General features: G+C 37.5%; 1 protein-coding gene and 1 long non-coding RNA gene across 2 annotated transcripts; one reads left to right on the top strand and one right to left on the bottom strand.

Annotated features, from left to right (window-relative positions):
- Positions 1-649: 649 nt before the first annotated feature.
- Positions 650-7,178, top strand: LOC127506361 (C1q-related factor-like). Its single transcript, XM_051882771.1, has 2 exons — positions 650-1,686; positions 6,091-7,178. Exons 1-2 carry the CDS (start codon positions 1,036-1,038, stop codon positions 6,268-6,270), a joined length of 831 nt encoding a protein of 276 aa, XP_051738731.1. The 5' UTR covers positions 650-1,035; the 3' UTR covers positions 6,271-7,178.
- LOC127506362 (uncharacterized) lies at positions 1,985-3,313 on the bottom strand. Its single transcript, XR_007927961.1, has 3 exons — positions 2,829-3,313; positions 2,465-2,522; positions 1,985-2,387 (listed from the first exon to the last, which is right to left on the bottom strand). It is a non-coding gene; the product is annotated as an uncharacterized LOC127506362 (long non-coding RNA).
- Positions 7,179-15,591: the final 8,413 nt, after the last annotated feature.

Genomic DNA, 15,591 nt, shown 5'->3' with positions numbered 1-15,591 from the left:
TAAGGTAAATATTCTAATTTTCATACAGTCATGTTTATTACAGTAGCCTGCTGTTCCTGGGACACTTGGATCATAGCACAAGGCAACAAATGATCATTAACTCTCATACGAGTTAGCATTTATTTAATGAAATGAGACAATTATGAGCATGCCCGTAGCGTGTTCTCATAATCCAAGCTAGCTATGGAAGAATTACTATGTGTTTACTGCACATAAATAAACAATGACATAATTACATAACGATGCCAGGAAGATGCGTTGAGGGCGGTTTTGAGAGACAGAAAGAGGGAAGCGGAAAAATCCTTTTGCTTGCACTCAGCAGGTGTCCCTTTCGATTAACTGACACTTAGAATGCATCCTGTCATATTTACTTGACCATCACGCAGACAGAGAAACGGACTATCTCTTCCTCATCTTCCCTCTCCTCTCGTGCTTTATCTAGCCACCATGTCTTAACCCTCCCATCAAGTCTTGCAGTTCAACAAGTGGAAAATCAAATCATATTTCAAAAGACTGCACAATAAAACACACTTAAAGGACTTTGAGATTTCCTTGGCATTGGGTTTCCCCAAATACCCCTTCTTTCTCTCTTATTCTCTCGCTCTCCCACTGTTTCTTCATTTGCAGAAAGCCTCCTCCCACTTGTCCTTTTTGAGTCATACAAAGAAACACACTAGAAGGGCATTCTCTCTCTCTTTCGCTCTGTCTCTCTCAATCCTACTTCCTTCCTCAACGCCCAAACACTTCTCTCCACTCACCTGCTGAAACAGTGAATGCTCTCTCTCTTTCTCTCTCTCTCTCTTTTTCTCTCTCTCTCTTTCAAGCAGGAAAGACATACACACACTCATCTCAAATCCTTGGTGGTTCTCATTTCCCTTCTCATCTCCGTGAGCACCTGACATTGAGGGAGCTTGTTCCCTCTCACTTCCAGAGGTCAATATTCCGACTTGTGGTGAGAGCTCCGCGCTGGCGGCCCAGCCCCTTTCCCGTTTCAGCCTGGGACGGAAGACCCTGCTGGGGGCTGGCGTGGCCGTGATGCTGCTCTTGGTACTGGTGGTCCTCATTCCTGTTTTGGTTCATGTGGCAGGCAGCAGCGAAAACGGAGGTCAGTACGAGATGCTGGGCACTTGCCGAATGGTCTGCGATCCGTTCTTGGAAAAAACTGGCACTACAGCCGGTATCGGTACGGGAACAGCTATCACTAATACGCAACTGGAAGCCGAGGCACTGACTGATCATAGCATGGGACCCCCGTTGCCGACCTATGCCCACGGACCACAGGGCAAACCTGGCCGGCAAGGAAAACCAGGGCTACCGGGACCTCCAGGACCCCCAGGACCACCTGGAGAGCCTGGTCCTCCAGGACCAATGGGGCCACCGGGAAATAAAAACCACACAGAGCGACCGGAGATCTTCGCTCTGGGTGGAAGAACAGCTACCGGAATGGGCACAGCAGTTTATACCATGGGACCCCGCGTGGCCTTCTACGCAGGTCTGCGAAACCCGCAGGAGGGCTATGAGGTTCTGAGGTTTGACGACGTAGTTACAAACATTGGGAATAACTATGATGGATCGACTGGGAAATTTGTGTGCAAGGTTCCAGGGACGTACTTCTTCACATACAACGTCCTCATGAGAGGAGGGGATGGAACCAGTATGTGGGCAGATCTTCTGAAAAACGGACAGGTAGGGGCTTTCACAATCTTACTGAGATTTATGAAAAGACATTATAATATTCATAATGATATATTTTACTACACTGTGAAAAGGAATCAAGAATATTAATTACTATTGAAACTCATTTTTAAGAACCATGTTAGGTAGGAATACCTCCTTAACAGTAGCACATTTTCAGTTTTTACAGTCTACTGTATGTATAACCCTCAAACATTAAGGTCTATATATATATGTTGTTTTATTTACATATTTGAACTTTTTAGTCAATTTTATGTTGTACATCCAACATGTGCTGTTCATGCCGTATCTGACCATGAAAAATGCCTATACAGCTCTCATGCAGGGAAGAAGAAAAGGGGTATCATATGTTTACCAAGCTTTCTGAATGATGACATTTATTATAGACTGTTTTTTATATAATGTTAGTTATAATGACTACAGACAACAAATTTAGCTAACTTTGTCAGTCTGAAAAGGTCTGTTTTAATGGAAAGGTGCATATTTTTCCGGCAGCATATGCAATGCATAAATTACATAACACTGACGAAACACAGACTGCCACAGGGATGTAATTCCTCGAGTTTCTGAATAATCCCACTCCACTGGGTTTCAATTTGAATATTCACAGTGAGTGCATTTAGGGTTGCTTTCCAGCAAAGGTCAGTTTCATGTTTGAGATGAATTCCTTTCGTGTCTATGGTCAACGTAAACTGTAAACAAGAAAAGATTTCACTGAATCAAGAGTTCGCCTCTAGTCAGAAGGGCTGCTGCATGTGTGTGTACATACTATACTCGTCTTCTGGCATCCCTGTGTGTCATTCTGAATCAGGGCCCTTCTCAAACACCTACGGCCATTCAAACACACATTTAGTATGAGTTGTTCACACACACAAAATAAATACTTTAAAAATGACATCAGAATATGCACTGAGGCCTGCTTCATGATTTTGGGATGTGGGATATATATATCACACTTTTTTATTAGTTTTTTTCCCCCATTTTTTATTAGTTATTATTTTGAATAGTTTTTAAATACCTTTTTAATTTTCTGTATTATTTTTTATAATGAACTGTTCAATGAAAAGTAAAAAAGAGAACATAAATGGACATTTTAAAGGCATTTCACTCTTTTTATATATATACATACATACATGCTGGGTCAGAGCATGTCCAAAACTGTAGCTCTTGTGGGGTGTTCCCAGTCTGCGGTGGTCAGTATCTATCAAAATTGGTCCAAGGAAGGAGCAGTGGTGAACCGGCGACAGGGTCATGAGCGGCCAAAGGCTCATTGGGGGGCGTAGGCTGGCCTGTGTGGTCCGATCCAACAGACGAGCTACTGTAGCTCAAATTGCTCAAAAAGTTAATGCTGGTTCTGATAGAAAGGTGTCAGAATACACAGTGCATTGTGCAGAATACACTGTCCACCGCCGAAAGCACCAACAGTGGGCATGTGAGCATCAGAACTGGACCACGGAGCAATGGAAGAAGGTGGCCTGGTCTGATGAATCACATTTTCTTTTACATCACATGGATGGCCGGGTGCGTGTGTGTCGCTTTAAACACTTGGGTATCTTTGTGACATCAACTAAAGTCTTGACTTGCTGTTTTAGTTGCTCATCTACACATTTCCGAAAACTCTGTGACTCACACACAAACACTGTGCACACATGTCTAATCTGAATATATCTTTTAGCTCCTTAGCTTTAGCTAGGCAATGGGCTCTAATTATAAATCTCTCATGCTCGGTCATTCACGCACATGGAAACACATATGACGGATATCAGTTCAAACACACAGATACACACGAACCCTCAGACATGTATAAATACACACCCACGCATGCTGTGTGCTTGAGTCAGCTGTGTTACTCATATGAGCGCAGAGAGTGATGGCCCACAGCGACAGCATTTCACCATCTGACTGATGTCCTCATATTTGAGCGACTTCGGCCTCTGTCCATCAAACAAGTAAATGACAAAATTGTCTGTCCTCTCAGGCTCCCAAATAAACAATTAAAATCTTGTTCTTCCATTGGTTTAAAACTACTCAGAGTTGTTCACCCAACCTGACTGGTTTTAAAGGAGAGAGGGCAGTGTTTTATTTATAGAGGCCGGAAATAATGAGGAGAGAGGGGAGAATGTGATGAGAATGTGACAGACTGGACGCAAACCCACATCTCCCAGTGAGAAACAGCCCAATATGTCAGAGCATATGGGTTCCTCTTCAAAGTCTCTTTTAAGGCAAGTCAGATCACTCAGTGGCCATCTTGGTAAAACCCCCGGCAATTGGTATATAATTAGAGGTTCTATGCAGTTGAATTAAGATACAGAGCACCAAAAGTGTTTGAAAAATTGTTTCAGTTGCATATGGTAAATCAGCAATAGAATCTGACAACAGTGGTATGATAAATTATGCTTCTTTTGCTCAAAACATGCCAATAACTGACCATTTTGCATTTAAGTTGACTGGATTGCATTGCAGTGGTGGAGTGATGTTGTGCAGTCAGAGTAAAGTATAGCAGATTGCACCATGAAGATTACATTCAGCAATAATTTTATGGCTGTGTTTTTGCCGTTTACTGAATGCAGTGCAGAAAGCATGTGCAAACAACAGTAGGCATTTCTTAGTGAAATTCCCCGAGAATGTGCATAAATTGTTTTACTGTATTTTTTTTTATTTTTTTTTAAATGCAGTTTTCATGTTATGTATTGAATTTTATAAAACGGTTAGTTCCTGTCCTTGATTCTGATTGGTCAATAGCTGTGTTTTATCACAATAAAATACGGCTATGACCGCTTCACCCAAAGGTTCTGTGTATCACTACACAACACCCTTAGCAACCACTCTTAGCAACGTAAACTGTATCTTCTCAGTTGATATTGTTCATTGAAGCTTACTGTATTATGTAGAAGAGTATTGTGAGAAAAAGATCGAGTGAGCGAGTTTATTACCTGCTTTCAGATTTAGCATTATTCTTCAGGTCAGTCCTATGTTCATAATAAAAAATCTGTTTAAATGTCCGATGTATTATCTTGTCCTTTTAACAGTTAAGGGTTTTTCCCGTGACTGACAACGCTAGTCAAAGTATTTCTCAGTTGCGTCTTGTTCCGTGTTCACAACAATTCAGTCTTTTCAATGTAAAAGTCTTGGCTACTGACTGACACACTCATAAAGACAGTCTTTGCTGCCATCTAATGGCGTAATAATGTAACTTCTGTTTCTGTTCACGGTCAGGGACTATTTTTTCCGGCGGAGGGAAGGCTTTAGAAAAAGTTTACTTCATGAAAGTTGCGTTGATACATATTTTTGGATTTAATATTTGTATTGTGTGGTAACCGTTTTATAAAAGCCGTTTTATACTCCGCTTCGCTTCGTGCCTAACAACGCCCTTCAGCCGTGATTTATTCATGATACAGCACAGCCTCTCGTACCTTATTGCTTACGTATATTAATGCATGTTAGTTTTATCGGAATTGTTGAAATCCTGAATGAAGGAAGAGTACAGTGCGTGTGTAAAAAAGGCTTGACACCACATTTCCATTGTAGGATTTATGTATTTAAATGAAGTGAGGAACATCCAATGCTTGTTTGCCTCCAGCTTTAGTTCTGATTGCATTTTCATCATTTAGATTTTTAAAAGGTCTGCTTTAGGAGAAGCACAGATAAACCATCAGCTATTTAAAACAGATTCATTAAAAAATGTTGAGCTCATTTTATTCTGCCGGAAACAACTACAGCCAGTAATTTGAGAGTCAGACAGTATGCCATCAAAGTAATGTGATGATAAAAAAAATAGTGTTTAAATCCTATTAGTCTCGCCTAAAGAAATGATTTAAAGAAACACTTAACATACGCACAAATGAAAGTTGTTTTTTTACTCACCCTCATATCATTTAAAACACATATGACTTTCTTGCTTTTTCTTTTTTATTATATATATACTACCATTCAAAGTATGTACAAACATACACTACCATTCAAACGTTTGGGTTTGTTAAGAATTCTTAATGTTTTTGAAAGAAGTCTCTTCTGCGCACCAAGGCTGCATTTATTTGATGAAAAAAACAGTAATACTGTGAAATATTACTTTAATTCAAAATAACTGTTTTCTGCTTGAATATCTTTTAAAATGTAATTTATTTCTGTGATCAAAGCTGAATTTTCAGCATCATTACTCCAGTCTTCAGTGTCACATGATCCTTCAGAAATCATTCTAATATGCTGATTTGCATCTCAAGAAACATTATTATCGGTGTTAAAAACAGTTGTGCTGCTTCATATTTTTGTGTAAACCATGACAGTTTTTGATCAATTTAATGTGTCATTGCTGAATAAAAGTATTCATTTCTTTAAAAAAAAAAGGTCTGATAAATAATCTCTTGTTCCCCTCTCTCTCTCTCTCTCTTTTTGCAGGTGAGAGCCAGTGCCATCGCCCAGGATCAGGATCAGAGTTATGACTACGCCTCAAACACGGTCATCCTACACCTGGACCCTGGGGACGAGATCTTCATCAAGCTGGATGGTGGGAAGGCACACGGCGGAAACAGCAACAAGTACAGCACTTTCGCTGGCTTTATTCTGTACAGTGACTAGAGGTCAAGAGGTCATTGAAATCAGTCTCATGTTTGTATAGATAAGAGATATTAGGGGGTCTTAATTGATTTAAGTTGTAAATCTGCTATTTACCTGAAATTAACAGCTATACACACATAACTGAGTCACAAAACACAAGATAATTTGTTTAAAGGGTCAAATGATTCATTATGCACCCAGAAGGGAATGGCCCTGTATGTTTTGCTGTAGTAGGCACTTGGTTTAAAACAGCCTGGAGAGAACACAACAGGAAGTGGTTTTCGATTCTTGAATCTGCCCAGAAACCTTCAACAGACATGCATGAAATCAACCAGAACGAGAGAGCAGGGCTTCAGGGTTTCATCAGAGTCGTACCTGATTGAAAACCCAGTCAAGTGAGTGTTGATATTTCATTATGATGTTGTCTTTGTATGTATGATCAATCTGTAATCTACACTGATGTTAATCAATGTGTCCGACAATGTGAAGTGAATGATGTTAAATTATTCTCTAAAATCTTAATAAGATGAGTGTATGCACCTGGTTTTGACTGCTGTAAATTACACCTTGTCCGTTGTAGATGATAGTATTTGTGATTGATGTGTGGATGTGGAAATACTAGCACAAATAAAGCTCAGCATTCATTTCAGCTTTTAGCTAAAGCTAAATCCGTTCATTGTAGCTTTTACTAATAATTAGGAAGTATGTGGCTTTCTTAGCTAATATTACCATTAAAAAACCCTTAGCCTACTAAAAGTTAACAATGGATGGAGATCTAACTGTAACAGTGATATCTCATTTATAATGATGAGCACATATCCAAAACGATGTACTGTATATATCACAATAATCATGACCTGTACAATGTATCTAAATATCTTCTGTTCTAAATGTAACAGCTAGATTTTTGCTTTTGCTAATAAATGGGATTTTTGTAACATTTTGGGTCACTCGACTGATTGTAAAGTCATGCTTGGAGTGTCTGTCCTGTGGTTTGCTGTATGTTTGCATCTTAACTTAAAATTAACTCTCATAAGAGAATGTAGTTTAATTTTTAATATAATTTATATACTATTTTAGTTTTCATTAATATTTTGAATTAGCTTTTATTTTATTTTTATGTTTTCAGTTTTCATTTTTAGTTTTTGGTATGTGCTTTTGTCATTTTTATTAGTTTTTGTTTTTAAATATTTCTATTTAGCTTTCATTTATTTTTATTTCAGTTTTAATAATTGTAGTACTTCAACGTAAACATATTTATTTCAATTTAAATATGTTTCTTTAAGTTTTTTAAGTTTAAGTGTTGCATCTAATATTTATATTTAATATATCAACTTCATTTTAATTACCGAAAATGGTTTTTATATTGGGTAAAATATTTTAAAATTGGGTAAAATAGTCTACCCAATAGTCTACCTAATTTACAGTGAAATATTCTAAAAAACCAAACGTAAATTTTTTCGGTCAAATGTGCTGGGGTTTTTTTCCATTTTTTTTTTTTTTTAGAATTTTTTTACTTTATCTGCACTTGGCAAAGGTTTTAGCACTTGGTTTGTGAACACATACAAAAGAAAAGGTTAAATGGCGTTCAAAAAGTTTAAATGGTCCTGAAAAAAAATCGCACTTGTATTTTTCGTGGTCAAAAATGACTGAATTGCTAATTAATGGGAGACAAATTTCATCTAGTGGAAACGTTTGGTACTGCGCCCAAACAAAATCTTACTGGAAGCTCATTTTTTGAGATATCAACCTCAAATTTGGAGCACAACTTGTTTAGATTTAGAGTTTTAGAGTAAAACATGTTTTGGAAAATATATATTTCATATAAAATTTAAAAATAGTATTTTTTTCCATTTAAAATTCTAAGGTTTTTTTTTTTGTTTCACTTTTTTTTTATACTTTTTTCACTTCAGCAATATTCTTCTTTAAAAAGAGACCAAACTTAAATCTGTGCTACAAAAGTTTAAGTTGGAAATTTGAATCGACCAATAGCAAACCACAAACATCCAAAATTCCACATTGACAAAATCAAGTCCCGCCCTACATTTTTTTCTCATTCGAGAAGCCGTTTTACTCAGATATACATCACAAAAGACTATCGCAACTTGTTTCATGCCGACTTTAAAATGTAGTTTACAAATTCTTCATCATTGCTACATACAGATGTAAACACATCCAAAACATTTTGTGATTTGCTAAAAAAAATAAATAAACACAAAAAATCCCCTTTCTGCGCATGCATATGCTGTTATTTGTCATGAATGAGTAGATGTTTGTGTTAAAAAGACACAAGAAAATCAGAACAAGAGAGATAAAGAGAGAAAACGGCAGATTTTAATGATAAAGAAAAGAGGAGAGATCACAGCTAGGTATAATGAGTGTGAAATGCCACATGTCTGGAGGGAAGCACTTCCGCCTAATCAGAGATGATCAGTGTTTCAAAACAACAGAACGAGAGAGAGAGAAAGACTCAGAGCTGGCATGAGTGCCGGGAGGGAGACGAGAGATGAGGGCTGGTTATGTAAACAACAAGATGTTTAGATGTGAAGTTTAAATGACATGGTCGGTCTACCGCTGAGACACGCTACGGTTCATTTTCACTGACCACGGACAGATTAAAGATCGCACATGTTTGAGGAGATATCAAGAGATTCATTACCACCCTAGAGGGTTTTTTTAATTACATTTTTGAGTCTCTCGTCCAGAATGTACACCATATCTGCTCTTTCATTAATGGGAAACTCTCTCAGTTAAACGATATAATTAACTCCTAATGTCAAAGTAGAATAGCTCACAGCGATCTTCAAGACGCTAAATGGAGAAAGAAGCCCAGATGGTTGTAACAGCAAATCATTCTGTTTAAAGTCAACTTGAAGTCAGAATTTACATTAATAATACATGGTCCCGGTCTTACTTTGAATGATTTTTGGATGAGTTATTGTAATTCCAAAGAAAAAATGGTTGTCTTGAATCAACACCAAACTCTGAAACAGCTACTTTTCTTGATTCAATCAAATGGACATAATAGTCTGCCTTACTTTTTTCCCCATAGTTGAACATCGTTTCACATAACAGAATGGGTTTTGAATGCCATTTGATGTTGACTTTAAGCTTAATGTCAAAAGTGTGCGGATGCTAAAAAGTATTAAGGCACCTTCCTGTAAAATTCATAAGGCAAATTCATTCCAGCCACAATAATTTGTATCTCAAGTGATGGGCGACACGAAGAAACTAGTGTCAGCCTCAGATGACACCGCCACTGACCGCCCACTGAACGTCAGATGCAAATTGTACACATTAAAAAAAGGCATTGGATAGCTGACAATGTCAGTTTTCTTCTGCAATAACAAGTTCTTCTGAGGATAAACCGCTCACTGGACTTGCCAGAGGCTCATGGAATTGGTAAGTAGCTGTTTTACATGTAAGGGAAAATGCAACCTACATCCAGAAAAATATTGTAATTTTTTTTTTATAAGAACCGGCTGGATACATTATCCCACTTATTACATGGCTACATAAGTAAATATTTAGACACAAAATTATATTAGCTCAAACACAAAACTAGAAGAAAAAAGTAATGACAGGGGAAAGAAATAGGCAGCAGCTATTTGCACTAAGTGAAAATAGCATATTTTCATAGCTATAGATGCTATTTACACTAAGTGAAAATAGCAGCATTTTATTAGCGATAAGCTATTTACACTAGGTGAAAATAGCAATAGATTCTATTTACACAGTGTAAAAGTATCAGTTCTTTGCAATAATAGTAAATAGTAATTAGATGCTATATATACTTTATATTGGCAGATACTATTTGCACCTCAGTATGTTTGTACATTAACAGGATGCAATAATATCATAGAGTGTACATATTATATATTTATTAAAATTATTATATGGATGCTTCCTTATTGGGAGGTATAAAAACCCTCCCTACACCTTCCACAAACCCTACCCAATAAACACTTTTAATACTATTAAACACTCGTTTGCAGTTTATTTTCACTTTTAGAACATTATTTTCATTTTTATTGAAAATAAATGCGAGCTAGGCGAATTCGAACCCACGTCCATCACGTTAAAAGCCAGGTCTCCCGTTCACACCAAGAACGATAGCTATAAAGCTATAAAGATAACTATAACGATATAGTGAGATCCACCACATGAGATCCACCAATAGCAAACCACAACCATACAATCAATTCCAAATGGACAAAATCAAGTCCCATCCTACATTTCTTCTTGTTCGTGAAGCTATTTCACATGTATATAAAACTTACCTGTTTATTATAACCCATTAGAGTGTATAAAACAATTGCCTCAAGACGAACACTTTAGCAATATTACCATAATACTGAAGTCCTCCAGTTTATTTTACAGTCAATAACAGAGGCAACAAATAGCACTAGCTGTTTTTGAATGAAATGAGAGCGTGATCCATAGCGTGATATGAGAGACATATTGGTGACGGTCATTATGGGAAAATAATTGACCTCGGAATGTCGCGACGGACCAATCAGAATCAAGCATTTCAGAGAGCCATTTAATAAGTTAGATGTAAAATATGGCCCTTCCAGTTGAAAGTCAGCTTTCTTTAAGCTAATTAATAATCTGGGCACCTCTGGGAAACCCTAAAGTTGTACAACAGGTCCCAGAAGGGGCAACTGATGACCTGGAAAGTTGCCCTATGACCACTGTGGCCTTGAGCAGGGCGTTTAACCCCAGGACTGCCCTTCTTGTAAGTGTACTTAAGTCGCTATGCATGAAAAGAAGCATCTGCTAAATAGCCAATAACCAAACAACAAGGAGAGGTCAGTCTACCCATAAGCCCCTGCCCCTTTGCTCTGGGGGTGTCTATGTGTATTCTCAAATTAGAGTCATGGCAATCAGAATGTCATCTCAGACACAAAGATACCCGCCGACGCACACATCAAAACACGGAGGATGGAAAACAAACAGCCGATGACTGACAGGTGAGAAAGGTAACTGTCTGCGCTCACAACACAAACAATTCATAGACTGAGATCTGCCAATAACAGGCTTCCCGCAGGGAAAATTATGATGAAACATGACGATAATACATAATGCATAGCCTGTTGAGCTTTTACCAAAGCAAATCACAATCGCAAGTATTTAAAACATCAGCTTGGATAGAATAATCTCTTATTGTTAATGGATTAAGCTGTTAAAGATAACAGTCAGCCCAGCTAGTTTGAAGCAGTGTAAATCACCGGATCATGTCAGTGTGAGGTTGTTTTCAGACAGGCAGAGATGAAGGTGATTTTTGTGCATAATAAGATTGCGATGGCATTTTCACACCCCTTTGATGAGTCCAGTTTTCTTATCTCACCGAGACAGACTTGAGACTACAGCAGGACACCTGCTTACATTACCAGCGCTCTCATCGTAGACCGTGCAAGATCTTCAGTAATGTTATTTAGAGATGGTATCGATTCCAGGAATCTCTGTTTAAAGTTTGGAATTGTCATAAGCTAAAAAACGAACAACAAAAAACCACAAAGTACACTTGTTAAAGTCCCTATGAAATCAAAATTGACAATTCTTATTTTTTATTGGAATAGTGCAGAATTTATTGTAAATCATTTATTCGTGCACATCATTTTTTTTGTTCACCTGCCTTGTAATCTTTAATCAAAATAACTTCCCCTCCATCTTGTAGCGACAGCTATTCTTTTCTCTGATGATGTGTTCACTTGTGCGAGGGCGGGGCAACCTGTCACTCACATGAGATCCACCAATAGCAAACCATAACCATCCAATCAATTCCAAATGGACAAAATTAAGTCCCGCTCTACATTTTTTTCTTGTTCGTGAAGCAGTTTCGCCACAATAAGGAAGAAAGGACTGTCGCAACTTCTGTTTCATGCCAACTTTAAATTGTACTAGATATTTTAAAGGAGTCATATAACACATTTTACATGTTTCATGAGGTGCACTTATACGCGGAAAAAAAATGTTGTAGGATTTACTTTGAAATGATTTTCACTCAGAAATTGCTAGTACATTTTATAGTCAGTGTTGCCAAGTCCGCAGTTTTCACACGGAATTGGGCTACTTTAACACTGTTGCCATGTGTTTTTTTCATGTCCGTGGGTTGAAAGGACCCCAAATAACATATTTAGACCATGGAATGCAAATTTTACCAGGGCAACCCCACTAAAAATTCAGATTTTAACCTCCCGGAACAATCGAAAACGCGATTGGGCTAGTTTTGAGTAGCAATTGGGCAGGTTTTGTTGAAAACCTGGCAACCCTGCACATAGTTACAAATGAATGGCAAGTAACACATTGAAATAAACAAAGTGTAAAACGACTGAAATACTATTTTCTTGTAAAACGTACTCCAATAATCTTTATTTACTACGTTGGAAAAATGACAATTTCAGTAATAATTTTGTTCATAAATTTTCATGACTATTTTCCTGCATGGTTGTTTTGCTGCTGTGCCTTTAAGACTTTCATGAAACCCCTTCTTTTTCACATGTGAAATGAATTTTAGCAATTTTTTGCACACACACACACACACACATGGGCTTCTCTCTAGTTTAATACAGTTTTTATAACAGCCTCTACAACATCAAATGTGTCATCCAAACTGTTGAGATCATACTGAAATGATAAAACTGATGATGAAAATAAGCTTTAGCCCCTTAAATCTGTAACACTGGGATTCTTCAGAAGGATCTGTGAAAAAGCTGCTGCTGCACAGCCAGAAACAGCAAAAGGTTTGATGAACTTTCCTATATATTACTTTTACTGTTAGTTTTTCTGGTGTTAAGCAATATTCAAAGTCCATTTAATAAGGCAAGTCATCACATTGTGGGCATATTTGTAACACCCCCAAACAGCTATTTTAGCCATGCAACTCCTTCTACTTTAATCGGAAAGAACAAAATCTCAGTAACTGTTTGTTGATACTACAAAAGTTATCAATTGAGCAACAGTTGTACAAATACAATGTTTTACATCGATCTAGACCGAAAAAAACACAAACACATTTCACATTAAAGCATAGTATTGGCAAAAGCAGAATACTTAAAATCAAAGGTTATTAAAATAATTATTTTTAGTAGAATTTAGATACTATTATAGATTTGATTAATATTTTGAATTAGTCTTTAATTGAATTAGTTGTAATTTATTGTAATTATTTTAGTTAAATAGAATACGATTTTATTAAAACCTAAATGTATTTTTATAATAAAATGCATTTTAATTTATTTTTTAGTTTTGCTGTTTTTGTAATTTTTACAGTTTCATTCAAATATGTCAATATAGATTATAATAATTTTTATTTCAGTTTTAGTTATTTAATAGGCCTACATCAAGTTAGAAATGTTGTAATGTGTAGCTGAAATAAAATAAGTTTATTTTCGCCATCACTCAATTTTTTCAGACAGCGTAAATATGATTTCCATTGACGTGAATGAAATCCGTTTTCGCGTTAGTATAACGTGAACCGCCGCAGCGCGAGCACAGTCTGCTCTGGCCCAGGAGCACGAGAGCACAGAGCGGATCATATCCGCGAGTCGGCTCAGACCACGAAAGGTATCGGACCCATTTAAATTCTGCACAGAATGCTGTATTTTAAAGTGATATAGAGGAGATAAGGAGGATAAACGGTTAGATATTAAAAGGAAACAGAGGTTTTACTGAGTTTAACGGCTCTGGCCGAGCTGTGATATAAACAAAACGCTATTGGCTATTTTAAAAAAGGGGCGGGGCTGTTCGATATATCGCCCTGTCTTCCTGTTTCAGTTGAAATCACGTCAACACATTGAAAAATGCTGCGCGTTCCAAGACACTTCAGCGGGCCTTTAACAAAGATTGGCTGTTGTTTTGCTAATGCATCAGTAAATGCTTTTTTGGCCGACAGGGAGGAAATTTTCTTTTACTTCAAAAGACAAAAGAATTTGCCACAAAAATTTGTCAGTCACAGCAAATAACCAAATAAATCTCTCACTGCTGGAATAGTTCCGGAACGACAACTTTACTTCACAATTTACGTAAAATGTTTAAAGTGATGTGGAAACACAAGATGGCCGTTGCTCTCTGTCTGCGATGAAGGGGCGGGGCCGGTTGTGATTGGTGGAATTATCTTAGCAATCTCCTCCCAGACTTTTGCGGAACTCAGTTCATGTAAATGTCAGTTTGCAATGTCACCGCTTCAGGTAAACGTGGTGCAAAGCAGATGAAGGCATTTGTTTGGCCATCATCCTCTCATCGCCAATGACACCAGCAGCTGTCTCAGTTTGACGTGAGTTCACCGAAGGTCTCTAACAGCAGACGCGGAACAGATCTCACCTTTAGCTCTGAGCGAGACGCCAGCCCACTGCGCTCAGACTGGCAGGTGGGCTGCATGTGGGTCATGTAAAGTGCCAGCTGATGGTTTATCTGCTCTGGCAGCCTCCAAACTGTAAATGACAAACGGGAGCGGTGCTGTGATCTAATGTCAAGTACTGTAGCTGTAATTTAGATTTGCTTGATATATTGATTGTGTGAAATGTGCTTTCAGATTGTTCCAGTCAATTAAAGGGACAGATTGCATATTCTCGGGATATTCTTACTTTTTTTGTCTTGTTTTCCAGTAAAATATTTAAACATTCGTGAATCAATATGAATTTACTTGAGAAGCAAAATTACTTAAGGTATTAAGTTTTCTGAAAAATGTAGATCCATCAATAACTTAATGTTTATTGATTTAGATATTTTTGTAGATATTTGTAATGGAAAACAAGACAAAAATATTAAGTACAAATCTTTTTTCTTTATTATTATTATTTTTATTTTGGTGGTGGTGGTGAAACCAAGTACAAATAAATATAACCAATGGGCAACGGCCTCAGTAAACTTCTGAGGGACTTGTTTAAAATGAAAAAATATTACAATAATTCAACAATTATTTCAAAAATTTTTACTTATGTTTAAATGGTTAGTTCACCCAAAAATGAAAATTCTGTCATTAATTACTCACCCTCATGTCGTTCCAAACCCGTATGACCTTCGTTTATGTCACGGTTGGTAATCCGCTGTCTCATTCTGGTCTTGTGTGTTTGTGTGTGTGTGTGTGTGTGTGTGTGTGTGTGTGTGTGTTCGTCACGCTGATTGTTTCATGTGGGCGTCACCGCTGATTACCAGTGATCAGCGGCAGCTGAATGTCATCTACCAGCCTATTTATTGCCCTGTCTTTCGTCCCATGTTTGTCAGATCGTTGCTGGATATCGCCCGTGCTGCTTCCTGTTATCCTGTGTGTTCCTCTGTCTGAGTCATCGTGTCGTGCTGTTCCGGTTCCAGTCCCGTTTGGATTACTCACCTGGTGTT

Source organism: Ctenopharyngodon idella, chromosome 23, assembly GCF_019924925.1.
Source record: "Ctenopharyngodon idella isolate HZGC_01 chromosome 23, HZGC01, whole genome shotgun sequence".
Classification (NCBI taxonomy): domain Eukaryota; kingdom Metazoa; phylum Chordata; class Actinopteri; order Cypriniformes; family Xenocyprididae; genus Ctenopharyngodon; species Ctenopharyngodon idella.
This window is presented reverse-complemented; position numbering and strand designations above follow the sequence as displayed.